This window comes from Eleutherodactylus coqui, chromosome 4, assembly GCF_035609145.1.
Source record: "Eleutherodactylus coqui strain aEleCoq1 chromosome 4, aEleCoq1.hap1, whole genome shotgun sequence".
Taxonomy (NCBI): domain Eukaryota; kingdom Metazoa; phylum Chordata; class Amphibia; order Anura; family Eleutherodactylidae; genus Eleutherodactylus; species Eleutherodactylus coqui.
In genome coordinates, this window is record NC_089840.1 from 1,637,300 (window position 1) to 1,655,339 (window position 18,040).

The 18,040-nt window shown below is 56.8% G+C and overlaps 1 protein-coding gene across 1 annotated transcript in view; it reads right to left on the reverse strand.

Annotated features, from left to right (window-relative positions):
- Positions 1 to 10,431, reverse strand: part of PCP4 (Purkinje cell protein 4) — a 41,177-nt gene extending 30,746 nt beyond the window's left edge. The window contains exon 1 of the mRNA XM_066598516.1: positions 10,276 to 10,431. Within this exon, the coding sequence (XP_066454613.1) occupies positions 10,276 to 10,284 (9 nt within the window). The 5' untranslated portion in view covers positions 10,285 to 10,431. The remainder of the gene's footprint in view (positions 1 to 10,275) is intronic.
- Positions 10,432 to 18,040: the final 7,609 nt, after the last annotated feature.

An 18,040-nucleotide genomic window follows, 5' to 3' on the forward strand; every position in this document is an offset into this window, starting at 1 on the left:
TAAACAGCGCAAATGTGCTGAAGCCGTGTGACCATGTGCAGCAGTCCGCGTGCGAACGGCGACTAAAGGACAGCAACCTATGGCCGCGCCAATTCTTATACGCAACCTCCATCCTCTCGGTGGCGCTAGATCTCCGGACTCCACGCTGCATCGTTGTAGCGCTGGTCAACTGGCAAACGGGACACCGAGGAGAAGCAATGCAGATAGGCTGGTGACCATTAACGTCGCGCCGCAGAACCGCCGACCGTGACAGCGGGCACCGCACTAAGGCTTTCTTTTTTCTGGGTGGCATCCAAAAATCACTGATGGGCGTTTTGTTACGGACAGGCTGGAAAACCGTAATAAGTGATAGAGAGGCGCGTCTACGGCGCAATACAGATACATAGATATCAGCGGAGGCCACTAAGGCGCAGCTCACGTCCACGCTGCAGGTGATCCCCAGCGGAGGCCACTAAGGCGCAGCTCACGCCCACGCTGCAGGTGATCCCCAGCGGAGGCCACTAAGGTGCAGCTCACGCCCACGGCGGCGCTGCAGATGATCCCCAGCGGAGGCCACTAAGGTGCAGCTCACGCCCACGGCGGCGCTGCAGATGATCCCCAGCGGAGGCCACTAAGGCGCAGCTCACGCCCACGCTGCAGGTGATCCCCAGCAGAGGCCACTAAGGCGCAGCTCACGCCCGCGCTGCAGGTGATCCCCAGCGGAGGCCACTAAGGCGCAGCTCACGCCCACGGCGGCGCTGCAGATGATCCCCAGCGGAGGCCACTAAGGCGCAGCTCACGCCCACGGCGGCGCTGCAGATGATCCCCAGCGGAGGCCACTAAGGCGCAGCTATCGCCCGCGGCGCTGCAGATGATCCCCAGCAGAGGCCACTAAGGCGCAGCTCACGCCCGCGCTGCAGATGATCCCCAGCGGAGGCCACTAAGGCGCAGCTCACGCCCGCGCTGCAGATGATCCCCAGCGGAGGCCACTAAGGCGCAGCTCACGCCCGCGCTGCAGATGATCCCCAGCGGAGGCCACTAAGGCGCAGCTCACGCCCGCGCTGCAGGTGATCCCCAGCGGAGGCCACTAAGGCGCAGCTCACGCCCACGCTGCAGGTGATCCCCAGCGGAGGCCACTAAGGCGCAGCTCACGCCCGCGCTGCAGATGATCCCCAGCGGAGGCCACTAAGGCGCAGCTCACGCCCGCGCTGCAGATGATCCCCAGCGGAGGCCACTAAGGCGCAGCTCACGCCCATGGCGGCGCTGCAGGTGATCCCCAGCGGAGGCCACTAAGGCGCAGCTCACGCCGCGCTGCAGATGATCCCCAGCGGAGGCCACTAAGGCGCAGCTCACGCCCACGGCGGCGCTGCAGATGATCCCCAGCGGAGGCCACTAAGGCGCAGCTATCGCCCGCGGCGGCGCTGCAGATGATCCCCAGCGGAGGCCACTAAGGCGCAGCTCACGCCCGCGCTGCAGGTGATCCCCAGCGGAGGCCACTAAGGCGCAGCTCACGCCCGCGCTGCAGATGATCCCCAGCGGAGGCCACTAAGGCGCAGCTCACACCCGCGCTGCAGATGATCCCCAGCGGAGGCCACTAAGGCGCAGCTCACGCCCATGGCGGCGCTGCAGGTGATCCCCAGCGGAGGCCACTAAGGCGCAGCTCACGCCGCGCTGCAGATGATCCCCAGCGGAGGCCACTAAGGCGCAGCTCACGCCCACGGCGGCGCTGCAGATGGTCCCCAGCGGAGGCCACTAAGGCGCAGCTCACGCCCACGGCGGCGCTGCAGATGATCCCCAGCGGAGGCCACTAAGGCGCAGCTCACGCCCACGGCGGCGCTGCAGATGATCCCCAGCGGAGGCCACTAAGGCGCAGCTCACGCCCGTGCTGCAGGTGATCCCCAGCGGAGGCCACTAAGGCGCAGCTATCACCCGCGGCGCTGCTGTTGGAATTCCATCTGTGATCTTTTATGAAGCAGAGGTAATCCGTTCCATTTCTAACTCGCCATTAGGTTTCCGGTCTTTAACAGAACAAATAGCGCAGAGCGGCGGCGAACTGGCAGAACGGAGGCCGGCTGCTCGCTTTCTGTTGGCTTCGTGCTTTTTAATAACCTAATGGGAAAAAAAAACCCCAAAAAAACGGAACAGACGGAATTATGACTGCAGCGCGGACCCCGGTGTGAGCTGCGCCTTGGTGGCCTCCGCTGGGGATCATCTGCAGCGCCGCCGTTCTCTACCCGTGTGGCCTCCGCTGGGGATCAGCCACAGCGCCGCTGCAGGCGTTCTCTACCCCCTAGTGGCCTCCGCTGGGGATCATCCACAGCGCCGCCGCAGGCGTTCTCTACCCCCTAGTGGCCTCCGCTGGGGATCATCCACAGCGCCGCCGCAGGCGTTCTCTGCCCCTGTGTGGCCTCCGCTGGGGATCATCTGCAGCGCCGCACGCAGATTCCCCTCCTAAATCCACATCCATCTGGAATCAAGATCTGTAGCACAAATCGAAAGCTCAGCGCGGCGCGTCCACCTGCCCTCGCGGGGAAGTCCGCAGAGCATCTACACGGGGAACCCCCTACAACTGTGGTAAACCCAACGGGATCCCCGGGAGGAGTCAGGGGTCGTTTCCCCGTCGCAGATTTAAAATCCGTCTGCAAACGTTTTTTGATTGGGATTCCTTGGGGAATCTGCGGGAATCCGGAGGCGGAATTCACAGTGTCAGCCACGCCGCCCCCTACTGGCTCCCCGCAGAGACGATTAATGGCCGTTCAATCCAATGAGGACAAAGTGGCAGGAAGGTTTACTTGGGGTTCAGTTGATGTTGGGGGATGGGTGGGCGCAGGGGGGGGGGGGGGGGCAATGCCAAGAAGGACGAGCTGATGGCTCCACCAACACCATAAGAGAACCTTCTCCAAACCTCACTGTTGGGATGATGCCGTCACGTAGAATCCGCTCTACAGGCAACCACCATACCCAAGTGCCACCATCTGATCGGATGATGGTGTATGGTGGTTCATCCACAACACTTGCTTCCACTCACTTACAGTCCGTCGCTCCAAGCACCATCGCAGGCGCCGCTGTGCATTCACTGCTGGGATGTTGTGTGCAGCCGCTCATCCACGGTAAGCCTTCACATATGGTTCTCTACGGAGGGTTCTGGTACTAATGGATGGTCCAATGGCCTGTGAGACCCCCTGAGCGAAGGCAGATGGGTGTTACATCTTCACAGCTCCTACAAGGCTTCGTTGTCGATGTTCTGTTAGTTTGCGAGGTCTCACAGAACGTGGCGGCACCACAAACATCAGATGCCCTCCATCTCCCAATAACATGGCAAACAGTGGATTCTGGAAGGTCCAGAAGCTGCGATGTCTGTACTCATTGGTTGGCGACATCCCCCCACCAGACCCCATCGTCAGCTCTACACCTGGTGACATCCCCCCACCAGACCTCGTTGTCAGCTCTACACCTGGTGACATCCCACCACCAGACCCCGATGTCAGCTCTACACCTGGTGACATCCCCCCACCAGACCCCGTTGTCAGCCCTACACCTGGTGACATCCCCCCACCAGACCCCGTTGTCAGCCCTACACCTGGTGACATCCCACCACCAGACCCTGTTGTCAGCCCTACACCTGGTGACATCCCCCCACCAGACCCCATTGTCAGCTCTACACTTGTTGACATCCCTCCACCAGACCTCATTGTCAGCTCTACACTTGTTGACATCCCTCCACCAGACCCCGTTGTCAGCTCTACACCTGGTGACATCCCTCCACCAGACCCCGTTGTCAGCTCTACACCTGGTGACATCCCTCCACCAGACCCCGATGTCAGCTCTACACCTGGTGACATCCCCCAAACCAGACCCCATCGTCAGCTCTACACCGGGTGACATCCCTGCCCCACCAGACCCCCGTTGTCAGCTCTACACCTGGTGACATCCCCCCACCAGACCCCATTGTCAGCTCTACACTTGTTGACATCCCCCCACCAGACCCCGTTGTCAGCTCTACCCCTGGTGACATCCCTCCACCAGACCCCGTTGTCAGCTCTACACCTGGTGACATCCCTCCACCAGACCCCGTTGTCAGCTCTACACCTGGTGACATCCCTCCACCAGACCTACACCTGGTGACATCCCTCCACCAGACCCCATCGTCAGCTCTACACCTGGTGACATCCCCCCACCAGATCCCGTTGTCAGCTCTACACCTGGTGACATCCCGTTGTCAGCTCTACCCCTGGTGACATCCCTCCACCAGACCCCGTTGTCAGCTCTACACCTGGTGACATCCCCCCACCAGACCTACACCTGGTGACATCCCTCCACCAGACCCCATCGTCAGCTCTACACCTGGTGACATCCCCCCACCAGACCTACACCTGGTGACATCCCTCCACCAGACGCCATCGTCAGCTCTACACCTGGTGACATCCCCCCACCAGACCTACACCTGGTGACATCCCTCCACCAGACCCCATCGTCAGCTCTACACCTGGTGACATCCCCCCACCAGACCTACACCTGGTGACATCCCTCCACCAGACCCCATCGTCAGCTCTACACCTGGTGACATCCCCCCACCAGACCCCGTCGTCAGCTCTACACCTGGTGACATCCCCCCACCAGATCCCGTCGTCAGCTCTACACCTGGTGACATCCCTCCACCAGACCCCATCGTCAGCTCTACACCTGGTGACATCCCTCCACCAGACCCCATCGTCAGCTCTACACCTGGTGACATCCCGTCGTCAGCTCTACACCTGGTGACATCCCGTCGTCAGCTCTACACCTGGTGACATCCCGTCGTCAGCTCTACACCTGGTGACATCCCGTCGTCAGCTCTACACCTGGTGACATCCCGTCGTCAGCTCTACACCTGGTGACATCCCGTCGTCAGCTCTACACTGGGGGGCATCTGATGGTTTCTGGGGTCTCCTGTGTGACCCTCTCACCTGACCGCGCCGGACTGCTGGGGGGGGGGGGGGGCAGTTGGAGCGAGTTCTTGGATTAGTGGAGCAGATCAGGTTGTGGTTTGGCACTAGAGAACATGTTCAGCTCTGCTTCATCTGTTCTGATAGAGAAGGCGAGAGAAATACTGTGATGGGCGGAGACTAGCGGCACGGAAGATGTCACTTCAAGGCCACATTTGTCTTGGGATGCCGCGGCGGGAGGCGGCCCGCGGGCCGGACGTTCCATTCATGCACCGCTTTTAAGGCTTTGTTAGGATTAGCGAGGCAGAAGACGGATGGCCCTCCGGACAGCTTTGTGTACACATAGGTGAAAGAGCCTGCAGGCACATAATGGAGGGGCCTCGCCTCACACCAGCGCCCCCCAGAGGAGGCACGGCAGCTCCTGAGCCCCTGCCAGGATCTACCATCAGCAACTGGCGGAACAACCAGCGTTCACCCGCATACACCAGGCCATGACAGCCGCGCCGAATACTCGTCACACGGGCGAGCGCCACGCCTCTCGTGGTCCCGCTGTAAACCAGGGGCGAGGCGTACAAGCGAAAACCCAAAAATACAGCGAGGAAAAACAAATCACTCGTGTGAAGAAATCCGACAAACATTTCGGGAAGAGGGCGGAGCAAGACGAGCGGCGGTGAGAGCGTCCGCCGCCGCGTACGGGACTGTGGGGGGACGCAACATACACATGTTCATCTAGGATGATCTAGTGATCCTGCACTGAGCGCGGGGGGGGGGGGGGGCCCGATGACCCTGGAGGACCCGACGACCCCAGAGGACCCTTCCACCTCTACCATTCTATGTTCCATCTACGGGGCCCCTGGAGGCGGCCAGTCATGTGACGAGGCTCCGTGCCTCTACGGGGCCCCTGGAGGCGACCAGTCACGTGTACGCCCCACCCTCCCTACTCCTCATTCGCCCCACGCCTTTTCCTTTGCGGTATAATTGCGCCGTCGGGCCGCCTTCACACTTGCGATAAAATCACGCAATTTTCATGTGATACAAAAGTGAGTGAACGCGCAGAATTAGGAAACCAATGATTTTCGATGTTTCATTCCCATTCGCGCGGCAACATCCCGATCGCCGGTCTGAAGGCGCCTTAAGGGCCTATTCACAGGGGCGCTGCGGTGAGGTCCCCCGGAACGCCGCGCCGTTGTTCTATGGGGACCTTTAAAGACTTGCGCAATTTCACCGAAATGATGCAGAGCATTCTAAAGGAATCCCGCATCCGCGCAATATTCTCTGCCCGCGTGAATGGAGCCCATCCCCCACGTCACACAAGGTTATGTGCCAGGCAGGGCACAATGATGCTTCGCAGCGTGCGCACGCCGTATTTTGCTGTACGTTTTCCGTTATCTGGTTCTGGGATTCAGAGTCAGTCGCCTCTTCAGGGTAGAGAGAGTGGCCATACAGAACTACAACTCCCAGCATACCCTGCAGGACCAACAATGGCCATGCGTTACACCGCCAGCCCATTGATTTCAGTAGCATGTAATTCTTCATGCCGCCTGCGGAGGTGCTGCAGAGTAACTGAAAGCTGTCAGCCCCCACAAAAGCGATCGCTGGGGGTCCCATAATCAGGTTATCGTTGGGGGAGCAGTTGGCGCCCGCAGAGATCTCAGATCCCCCTTTTCTGTCTGGCGGCTGACTGTCAGATCGATTCCCCATAAGACGCGGGGTGGTGATGCATCAGCGGCTGCTGCAGATCAATGCCGGAGACGGCTGAGAGAACGGAGCGCTGAGCCTTAATGAGGCCGCCAGAACTACCCAGAAAACGGTGCAGCGGCCGGCCGTCATCCTGTCACCGTCAGGAGGGGGCGCCGCACTGATCATCGCTCCGCCTGCAAAGGACATTCAAGCCAAAAACTCTGGCCAGAGAAGGGGGAGGGGGGGGGGGGGGGCATTAAGTGAAATTTATGGAAAAATCACTGGAATCAGTTTGAATAGAGAAACTTCTACAATCAAAACATAATTTGGATGGGGAATCCTTAAAAGATCGATGGGGTGGGAGGGGGGGGGGGGCAGGAGCCAAAGAGAGAAGTCACTGCCAGGGAGGGGGGGGGGGGGGGGCAGGAGCCAAAGAGAGAAGTCACTGCCAGGGAGGGGGGGGGGGGACAGGAGTCAGAGAGAAGTCACTGCCAGGGGGGGACGGGAATCAAAGAGAGAATTCACTGCTGGGGCGTGGGGAGAACGGGAATCAAAGAGAAAAAAAGTCACGGCCAGGGAAGGGGGGACCAAAGAGAGAAGCCACGGCCAGGGAAGGGGGGACCAAAGAGAGAAGCCACGGCAGGGAAGGGGGGACCAAAGAGAGAAGCCACGGCCAGGGAAGGGGGGACCAAAGAGAGAAGCCACAGCCAGGGAAGGGGGGACCAAAGAGAGAAGCCACAGCCAGGGAAGGGGGGACCAAAGAGAGAAGCCACAGCCAGGGAAGGGGGGACCAAAGAGAGAAGCCACAGCCAGGGAAGGGGGGACCAAAGAGAGAAGCCACAGCCAGGGAAGGGGGGACCAAAGAGAGAAGCCACAGCCAGGGAAGGGGGGACCAAAGAAAGAAGCCACAGCCAGGGAAGGGGGGACCAAAGAGAGAAGCCACAGCCAGGGAAGGGGGGACCAAAGAGAGAAGCCACAGCCAGGGAAGGGGGGACCAAAGAGAGAAGCCTCAGCCAGGGAAGGGGGGACCAAAGAGAGAAGCCTCAGCCAGGGAAGGGGGGACCAAAGAGAGAAGCCTCAGTCAGGGAAGGAGGGGGAGGGGGGGGCGCCAGAGAGAAGTCACTGCCGGGGGGGGGGGGGGGGGGGCGGCGAAGAGAGAAGTCACGACCAGGAAAGGGGGGGGGGGGACCAAAGAGAGAAGTCACGACCAGGAAAGGGGGGGGGGGGACCAAAGAGAGAAGTCACAGCCAGGAAAGGGGGGGGGGGGACCAAAGAGAGAAGTCACAGCCAGGAAAGGGGGGGGGGGGACCAAAGAGAGAAGTCACAGCCAGGAAAGGGGGGGGGGGACCAAAGAGAGAAGTCACAGCCAGGAAAGGGGGGGGGGGGACCAAAGAGAGAAGTCACAGCCAGGAAAGGGGGGGGGGGACCAAAGAGAGAAGTCACAGCCAGGAAAGGGGGGGGGGGGGGGGACCAAAGAGAGAAGTCACAGCCAGGAAAGGGGGGGGGGACCAAAGAGAGAAGTCACAGCCAGGAAAGGGGGGGGGGGACCAAAGAGAGAAGTCACAGCCAGGAAAGGGGGGGGGGGACCAAAGAGAGAAGTCACAGCCAGGAAAGGGGGGGGGGGGACCAAAGAGAGAAGTCACAGCCAGGAAAGGGGGGGGGGGACCAAAGAGAGAAGTCACAGCCAGGAAGGGGGGGGGGACCAAAGAGAGAAGTCACAGCCAGGGAAGGGGGGGGGGGACCAAAGAGAGAAGTCACAGCCAGGGAAGGGGGGGGGGGACCAAAGAGAGAAGTCACAGCCAGGGAAGGGGGGGGGGGACCAAAGAGAGAAGTCACAGCCAGGGAAGGGGGGGGGGACCAAAGAGAGAAGTCACAGCCAGGGAAGGGGGGGGGGGGGACCAAAGAGAGAAGTCACAGCCAGGGAAGGGGGGGGGGGGACCAAAGAGAGAAGTCACAGCCAGGGAAGGGGGGGGGGACCAAAGAGAGAAGTCACAGCCAGGGAGGGGGGGGGGGGGGCCAAAGAGAGAAGTCACAGCCAGGGAAGGGGGGGGGGGAACCAAAGAGAGACGTCACAGCCAGGGAAGGGGGGGGGGGGACCAAAGAGAGAAGTCACAGCCAGGGAAGGGGGGGGGGACCAAAGAGAGAAGTCACGGCCAGGGAAGGGGGGGGACCAAAGAGAGAAGTCACGGCCAGGGAAGGGGGGGACCAAAGAGAGAAGTCACGGCCAGGGAAGGGGGGGACCAAAGAGAGAAGTCACGGCCAGGGAAGGGGGGGACCAAAGAGAGAAGTCACGGCCAGGGAAGGGGGGGGACCAAAGAGAGAAGTCACGGCCAGGGAAGGGGGGGGACCAAAGAGAGAAGTCACGGCCAGGGAAGGGGGGGGACCAAAGAGAGAAGTCACGGCCAGGGAAGGGGGGGACCAAAGAGAGAAGTCACGGCCAGGGAAGGGGGGGACCAAAGTGAGAAGCCTCGGCCAGGGAAGGGGGGGGGGGGGGCGCCAAAAGAGAGAAGTCACGGCCAGGGAAGGGGGGACCAAAGTGAGAAGCCTCAGCCAGGGAAGGAGGGAAGGGGTGGGGGACCAAAGTGAGAAGTCACAGCCAGGGAAGGGGTGGGGGACCAAAGTGAGAAGTCACAGCCAGGGAAGGAGGGGGGGCGCCAGAGAGAGAAGTCACTGCCAGGGAAGGAGGGGAGGGGGGGGCGCCAAAAGAGAGAAGTCACTGCCAGGGAAGGGGTGGGGGACCAAAGTGAGAAGTCACAGCCAGGGAAGGGGGGACTAAAGTGAGAAGTCACAGCCAGGGAAGGGGGGAAGGGAGGGCGCCAAAGAGAGAAGTCACTGCCAGGGAAGGAGGGGGGGGGGGGCGCGCCAAAAGAGAGAAGTCACTGCCAGGGAAGGAGGGGAGGAGGGGGGGGGTGCGCCAAAAGAGAGAAGTCACTGCCAGGGAAGGAGGGGAGGGGGGGGGGTGCGCCAAAAGAGAGAAGTCACTGCCAGGGAAGGAGGGGAGGGGGGGGGGTGCGCCAAAAGAGAGAAGTCACTGCCAGGGAAGGGGGGGGGGGGCGCAAAGTGAGAAGCCTCAGCCAGGGAAGGAGGGGAGGGGGGCACCAAAAGAGAGAAGTCACGGCTGAGAGGAACAAAGGAGAAAAAAACTCCCTGCTGGGGAAGTAGGGATGAGAAGCTATAGAAATCTCTCAATCTCACATTTACTTCATCTCCCACAATGCACTGCTGTCTGTATTGTAAACTCTATGGTTCACTATGGGGAAAAAGGTCATTACCCCCCCCCCCCCCCCCAGTGTCAGCGTGGCATCCCGACCTTCAAGTCCTATCATCTTGTCCCCCCTCCCCCAAGTGTCATGATCCTCCCCCCCCCCCCCCAAGGGTCATCGTCTTGTCTCCCAAGTGTCACCCTGTCCCCCCCTCCCACGCCGATTGTCTCGCAGGGTCACCCCATGGGGTTTCGGGGGTCGCCCACCATCCGCCCCCCAGCTGGTCCTCCGATGGGTGGGATCCCCGCAGCCATCAGCCCCCCGCGGTCCGGCCGCTTCCTCAGGAATCCCCCTGCGCTGAAGCCCGGAGAGCCTCCATGACCGCGGCAGATGTAGCAGAGCCGAGCGGCAGGCGAGAACATCCGCAGCAGGGGAAGTTGGAAAGAGGCGCAAACAGTTAAATAGCATCCAGCAAGGGGGCCACTTACCTCGCTCATGGCTGCGGACGGTCGGTAGGTCTCCACCTGGGAAGGACGTGCGGCTCCAGCTGCTCCGATGTGCCGAGCGCTTCTCTTAAGAGGGGCGACCCCGAGGCATCAGCAGCCGGCGGACCAATAGCGGCCGACAGCCACTTAGTGCCGGCATCCTACGGAAGGGCTGAGGGGACCCCTGCTGGCCACATGCGGGACTGCAAGTCAGAGCGGCGGAGGACGAGAGGAATGGCTGGGGGTGCGGTGGATTATAGAGAAGACCCCCAGATCCGCAGGGATCCATCATGGTGGAGATCAACCAGGTGATGAGATCCCCCTGCAGGGACACCGCTCCGCAGATTAGATGGCGGTGCTGACATGTTCTGACAGGAAGGGGTCAGCGATTCATGCTGCTTGCACCAAATTCTGACCTCCATCAGCACATAAATCTGTCTCCATCTGACCAGGAGATGTTTCTCTGCTGCTCAGTGATACAAGTTTTGCGCTCTTTTGCCCGCTGGAGTCTTTCTGTTTCTCTTAGACACAATGGCGCTGGAACTGGTCGCCCGCTGTTATATCATCCATGCGGAGGAACGGCGAGTTGTGCGTTCGGACACGTTAGTTGGAGCTCCAGCGTTGTATTCAGCTGACTGTGCAGCCTGTTGGTCAGAACGATTCCTGACATCCTCCTCCGACCCCTTTCAGTGATGAGTTGTTTCCGTCCGCAGGATCCCCTTTCGCTGGATGTTTCCTCGATCGCGCCATTCTCTGTATACCCTCCACACCGTTACATGAGAAACCAACCCCACCCCCCTTCCCCCATGGTTGGCGGTGAGACCCCGGCTAGTCTAGCACCGATGACCGGCCTCGTTGGAAGTCGCTCCGATCGCCGGATCTCCCATCTGATGTGGATTCACACTGAAACTGATCAGCGGAAAACTTGTCCCGTGATTTTATGTCGCACTCCGGGGTCACGGGGGGAACTACCGTACAGGGGGCGCCAATCCTGAGAGGCCGGGGGTCTGATAAACGGGCTGTCAATGCACAGGATCCTTTGCCCGTAGAGCTGATGTGGGTCTCACACACTTGTGGGGCAGTAAGGGAGGATCGCTTCAGAGGAGCTTTTGTACTCTGAACTGGGAGCTTCATGGTTGTCTTTTGCTTTCAGGAGAGCAAAACTGGGTAAACACACAGGGTAGTACCGGGGGTTCAACTGATGGGGGGGCCGAGGGTCGGGTGATCAGGGGGCCGAGGATCGGGTGATCAGGGGACTGGGGTTTGGGTGATCAGCGGGCTGAGGGTCGGGTGATCAGGGGACTGGGGTTTGGGTAATCAGGGGGCTGAGGGTCGGGTGATCAGGGGACTGGGGTTTGGGTGATCAGAGGGCTGAGGATCAGGGGACTGGGGTTTGGGTGATCAGAGGGCTGAGGGTCAGGGGACTGGGGTTTGGGTGATCAGCGGGCTGAGGGTCAGGTGATCAGGGGACTGGGGTTTGGGTGATCAGAGGGCAGAAGGTCAGGTGATTGGGGAGCCGAGGGTTGGGTGTTCAGCGAACTGTGGTTTGGGCGATCAGGGGACTGGGTCATCTGGGGTTTTGGTGATCAGAGGGCCACGGGTCTGGTGAACAGGTGGCCGAGGGTTGGTTGATCAGGGGACTGGGGTTTGGGTAATCAGAGGGCAGAGGGTCAGGTGATCAGGGGACTGGGGTTTGGGTAATCAGGGGGCTGAGGGTCAGGTGATCAGGGGACTGGGGTTTGGGTAATCAGGGAGTCGAGGGTTGGGTAATCAGGGGGCTGAGGGTCAGGGGACTGGGGTTTGGGTAATCAGGGGGCTGAGGGTCAGGGGACTGGGGTTTGGGTGATCAGCGGGCTGAGGGTCGGGTGATCAGGGGACTGGGGTTTGGGTGATCAGAGGGCAGAGGGTCAGGTGATCGGGGAGCCGTGGGTTGGGTGTTCAGCGGACTGTGGTTTGGGCGATCAGGGGGTTGGGTCATCCGGGGTTTTGGTGATCGGAGGGCCAAGGGTCTGGTGATCAGGTGGCTGAGGGTTGGTTGATCAGGGGACTTGGGTTCGGGTGAGCAAGGGGCTGAGGGTCGGGTGATCGGGGGTTCAGGTGATCGGGGCCAAGGGTCAGGTGATCAGGGGGTCAGGAGATCAGGGGTTTTGGTGATCAGCGGGCCGGGGGTTCGGGTGATCAGTGGCCTGAGGGTCAGGTGATCAGGGGGCCGAGGGTTTGGGTGATCAGGCTGGTGGACCAACCTGTACAGCTGCCTCTGTGATGCAAACACCACATATTGCCTGTTATCCGAGCCTAGTGATCAGCATGAATCTTGTAGAGTCGGATTATAGATCTAGCGCCGTGACCAGGTGTGGAGCTGCTACCTGGTCACTGTGGGATTAGTTGAGCCCTGTATGGCGGCAGCGGATCAGATGTTGGTCTTACATGATGTTGCCCAGTGACTCGGGCTCTGGTTATTATCCCCTCCGGTTATTCTGCGCTGTCCAGCGTTGTCACATAGCTGGCTGTACGGCTATCGGGCCCTCTTGTTTCTGCACTATATGCTCTATACTGCTTATCAGGCACTGTTTGCTTCAGCACCGTCACCATGTGGGAGCCGGGCCAACAAAACGGAGCCCAATTATAGATCCCTGTTTGCAATTTTGAGCAGATTCACTTTTACTTCATATTAAATGACAATCACTCTGCAAGATGCAGCAAAGCCGCAAGTATTAGTCCAGAGGATGGCGCCCCCCGAGGTGCATTCATGTCACAGTCATCTCTCTGGACTGCAGATATTTGTAGACCGCTATTAAGTCTCCTCTCAGCCGTCTCTTCTGCAAGCTAAACATTCCCAGATCCTTTAACTGTTCCTCATAGGACATGATTTGCAGACCGCTCACCATCTTGGTAACTCTTCTCTGAACTTGCTCCAGTTTGTCTAGGTCTTTTATAAAGTGGGGTGCCCAGAACTGGACCCAGTATTCCAGAGGAGGTCTGACTAAGGAAGAGTAGAGGGGATAATGACCTCACGTGATCTAGACTCTATGCTTCTCTTAATACATCCCAGAATTGTGTTTGCCTTTTTGGCTGCTGCATCACATTGTTGACTCATGTTCAGTCTATGATCTATTAGTATACCCAAGTCTTTTTCACATGTGCTGCTGCTTAGCCCAATTCCTCCCATTCTGTATGTGCTTTCTTCATTTTTCTTGCCCAGATGTAGGACTTTGCATTTCTCCTTGTTAAATACCATTCTGTTAGTCGCCGACCACTGTACAAGCTTTTCCAGATCCTTTTGAATCCTCTCTCTTCCCTAGTGTTACCTATCCCTCCTAGCTTTGTGTCGTCGGCAAATTTGATCATTAAATTTGCTTTGATTGCTCCTGCAGTATGATGTAATGCCATAGCATTACATCATACTGCAATCTGACAGGCAGTCTATCAAGACACCCCACTGCCTGGGGCCTTTCATGACACCCATACGGATCCCTGCGATCTCATGCAGGGGGGCCATATGGGAATTGACAGTGGCATTTAAAGGGTTAATAACCGCGATCGGCTGTGTGGCCGATTGCAGCTGTTGCCCGTGGGTGTCAGCTGTAATAAACAGCTGACGCCCGCGCTGTATGAAGAGAGGTCGCTACATGATCGCTCATCATACATAGGCCAACGATACAGGCCATAAAAAGGCATATCCGCAATCATTAAGGGGTTAACAAAGGGTAGTTATGTTGGATTTCATTTAAAAGAAGATGGAGTCAGGATAGGGAACTAAATAGTTAATTTAACTTAGTCATTTCAGTGTAAAGCTATTGCTGAAAGACCTGGGAGAATCTCTGTATGTGGTTGAAGGACCGTTGGTGACAAGGAGATCACGTGACCCAGCAGAGGAAGACTGTTACGTGTGCTGCTGGAACATGTACTATTGTGATTCCAGCAGCACAGCACTCTCAGGGTTAATGATTGAGCTGGCTGGGTGTGGTACTGTCTGCTAGCCAATCCCCTGGATCTGTGCTCACATATAAACCCAGCTCCTGGTCAGTCTGTATGGCCCCTCAGGTGAGTAGTCATGAATGCTTGTCTGGTGAGGTTTGCAGTGTGATCAGGTTCATGTCCGTTTGTACATATAAATTCTGTCAGTTTTGTGTCAGTTTGCTGTGTGTCCTGCTATCTGTGTCCTGTACTGTTGCAGCATGCGGTGTGAACTCTGTCCGGTTCTGCTGGACTCCTGGTTAGTGTAGGGACTAGCGGTATAACCAGGAGCCGTGAAGTGGCCTGCTAGCTTCCACATATTGTACAACATGTCAACTAATACCTGGTATTTATATTCAGCTTCCTATCTGTTACTAGTGGTTGCATGTTGTATGCGGTGTATTCTGGGTCTGTCATGTGGCATATGAATGCATCCTGTTCTGGTGCGTGGCTCCTAGGATCAGCTAGGGCCCAGATCTTAAGACCGCTGGGCTGCCCTTATTGGGGCAATGTCCCCGCTTAGGTAGGGCCATGTCTACCTTCCGTTAGCCAGGGCCAGTTGCATGATACCTGTGTATGTCCCCTTTGGTCACGATCGTGTGGGTCCCGTGCTTTGCCTGCCCACATGATCGTAACAAAGACATTCTCTGATTGGTCAAGGGGTAGAGCTAACTACAGCCTAGCTAAAATCAAGTTCCCTGAGTGGAGGGGGCAGGTAAATGTCCACTGCTACTGATCTGGAAAATATAAAAAAAAGCTGAGAGAGGGGAGAGAGGCAGTCAGTGGAGAGAGAGCAAGACACAAAGAGGGAGAAGGAGCAAGGAGAATGCCCGCAACCAGGTGAAGCTGTGTCACAGGCTTCCCCTTCCCTGTCCTGTAACTAGAGACACTTGATGACAACTGCAAGAAACCCTGTGCACAGCTGATCAATCACCCGCTAGACGTAAAACCTGAAATCCTTCCAAGCTGTGCCTTCTATTCCTCCTTCACCGAACAGCCTCACCAGGCACCGTGTCGCAAGCTGCAAAGATTACCGTGCCTCCAGATGGTCACTGAGTAATGGAGATAGTTAGCTTGTGTTTCAGGTGGCAAATAACTGTTAGTTGGGATTGATAGGGGTTTTATTTTGTCAGTCCTAGTCAGTCTCTCTATAGCTCCCCCTTATCTCAGGTGCTGCCTCCCCAGAGCTTGTTTATCTGTGTATCAAGGTATATGCAAGTTCTACTATTTTATATTCTTGCAGACTGACACGTTAAATAGTACATGGTGTGCCTGCAGTTTACTTAAATATGTGTTTCTAAAACAGGCAGTGGCATCACATTCAGTTAATTCCATTAGTCTACCATATCCTGTTGTCTACCTTCATCTGTGCACAAGATTATATAGAGAGTGCCGTACTCATCTTCACCATTACATAGCTTCTTAGCCACCTCTTAGAAACCGCTCAGAGAGTGCAGGCCTCTTCCTGCTTGTTGTATGTTGCAAAGCCACAATTATTAGTCCAAAGGATCAGGATAGGGGATGAGACCACTACTGCTAGTCCGGAGGATCAGAGAGTGGATAAAGCCAAGAGATTTAGTCTGCAGGATCAGAAAAGAGGACAAAGACGACTACTACTGGCCCAGAGGATCACAAGAGGGAACGAGGCCACAGGTACGAGCCCAGAGGCCAAGTGAGGTCGCGAGTACTAGTCTGGAGGATCACAAGAAGGTATGCGGTCACGAATACTAGTCCAGAGGAACACAAGAGTAGATGAAGTCATGAGTACTAGTCCAGAGGACCAGGAAATGGGACAGGGCTGCTACTGCTAGTACAATGGATCTGGAGAGTGGAAAAGGCCATTAGTATCAGTCCAGAGGAGTAGAGGGGACGAGGCAACAACTACTAGCCTAGAGGATCAAGAAATGGGATAGGAGCACTAAAACTAGTCTGAAGGATCAGGAGAGGGGACAAAACCATGTGTACTAGTCCGCAGAATCAGGAAAGGGGCAAAGACCACTACTCCAGAGAGTCAGGACATGTGTTGAGAACACTACTATTACTCCAGAGTTTCAGGAGAGGGGTCAACACATATTACTATCCTGGAGGATCATGAGAGGTGATGAGGCCACGAGCACTACCCTGGAAGATCTACCCACGATTTCTACTCCACAGGAGCAGGAGAGGGGATGAGGCCAGAAGTGCTAGTCTGGAGGATCAAGATGGGGACAAGGCCATAAATACTATTCTACAGAATCAAGAATGTGGATAAGGCCACAAGTACTATTCCAGATGATCAGGAGAGGTTATGAGGCCATGCCTAGTGGTCTAGTCGATCAGGAGAAGTGATGGGGCCACTACTACTAGTCCACAGGATTAAGAAAGGTAGATGATACCACTACACCTTGTCCAGAGGATCAGGAGAGAGAACAAGGCTATGAGTACTAGCCCGAAGGGTCAGGAGTCCAAGAGTACGAAACCAGAGGATCAGAAGAGGGGATGTGGCCACGGGTACTAGTCCAGAGGATCAGGAGAGGGGACAAAACCTTTAGTACTGGTCCAGAAGGTCAGGCCATGAATACTAGTCTGGAGTATAGGAGAGAAGATGAGGTGGTTCTGCTCCATCCCCGACTAATTGTGAATGGAAAATTACTAGAATATAAGCGCATTTGTAACAGATCAGATCAGCTGTTTCCAAGGTAAGTTATAATATTGTTATATAAGTGGCAAGGTGGAAGAAAAATCAGCGATGTTATGAGTCACACGTTCCAGGGGCGAGTAATAGAGAAACAATGTGACCTCAAGCCTTATGGAAAAGAAAACGAGTTTCAGCAAAATACAGAAGGGGAGCTTTATGAGGGTCACAGGATGCTGATGTACTAAGCTGATTCATAGACATAGCGGGGGCAATCTGCTCTCACAAGCCTAGGAATCTGCACTGCATGTAAGCCACAGAGTGCTGAGACAAGAACAATAGGGGCACGGGGCGCCGCAGAGAACATCAATACTTCAGTCACTACCGGAAAACATATGCAGTACATCCATGCCAGAATATGCCCAGGTTATACCAGCTGTACATAAACAGGGGGCAGTCAAAAAGCCTGATCAACGGTATATCTCAAAAATCACAGTAGCGTACTGGAAGAGGAAGGCGTGGATGCTCTACACAATGGCGCATGGAGCCCTGGGGTCCAGCTACATGGATTCACAACTATATGTTGTAGCCCCTGTAAGAAAGAGTAAAACCCAACTGCAAAGTTGAAGAGTAGCATGTGAGAAGCAGAAACCACTTACCGTGTCCACCTACTGCTCCGACTGAAGGAAAGCGGACCGGAAAGTGGCCTCCTCCTGCACAACGCATGCATGAAGCCGTTGTCGGACCGGTACCTGAATCTCCTGCAGACGAGATGGACGACCCCCTGGATCATCTGTGCTATCGCAGCAGGAGGCCACTGCCTGCAACTGCAATTACCGTCATTCTTGTCCTCCCTTCATAGGCAGCGGCTACAGATTAGTCAGGGACTTATTTACATCTCCGCTGTGAGGGAAGCCGCTCCTGGCATCTCCTGGCAGCGCCTCAACCTGTCCGGTATTTGTTTCCAAATGAACAGCCAAAGAGGCGACGAGTCAGCTGCTTCTTCCTGATTCACTTATTACGGCATTTTATTTGGAATGGAAAATGTTTTCTATGTAACTGATTGTTCGGGATTTCCTCTGAGAATTCTACACTATGCCAAACTCAGCGGGGAAGGGGCACAGGTATAGGTAGGGGGTGGGCTTCATAGTCCTAGGGTTGTCAGTATGTATTCCAGGTAGTCCAGTCAGTACTCAG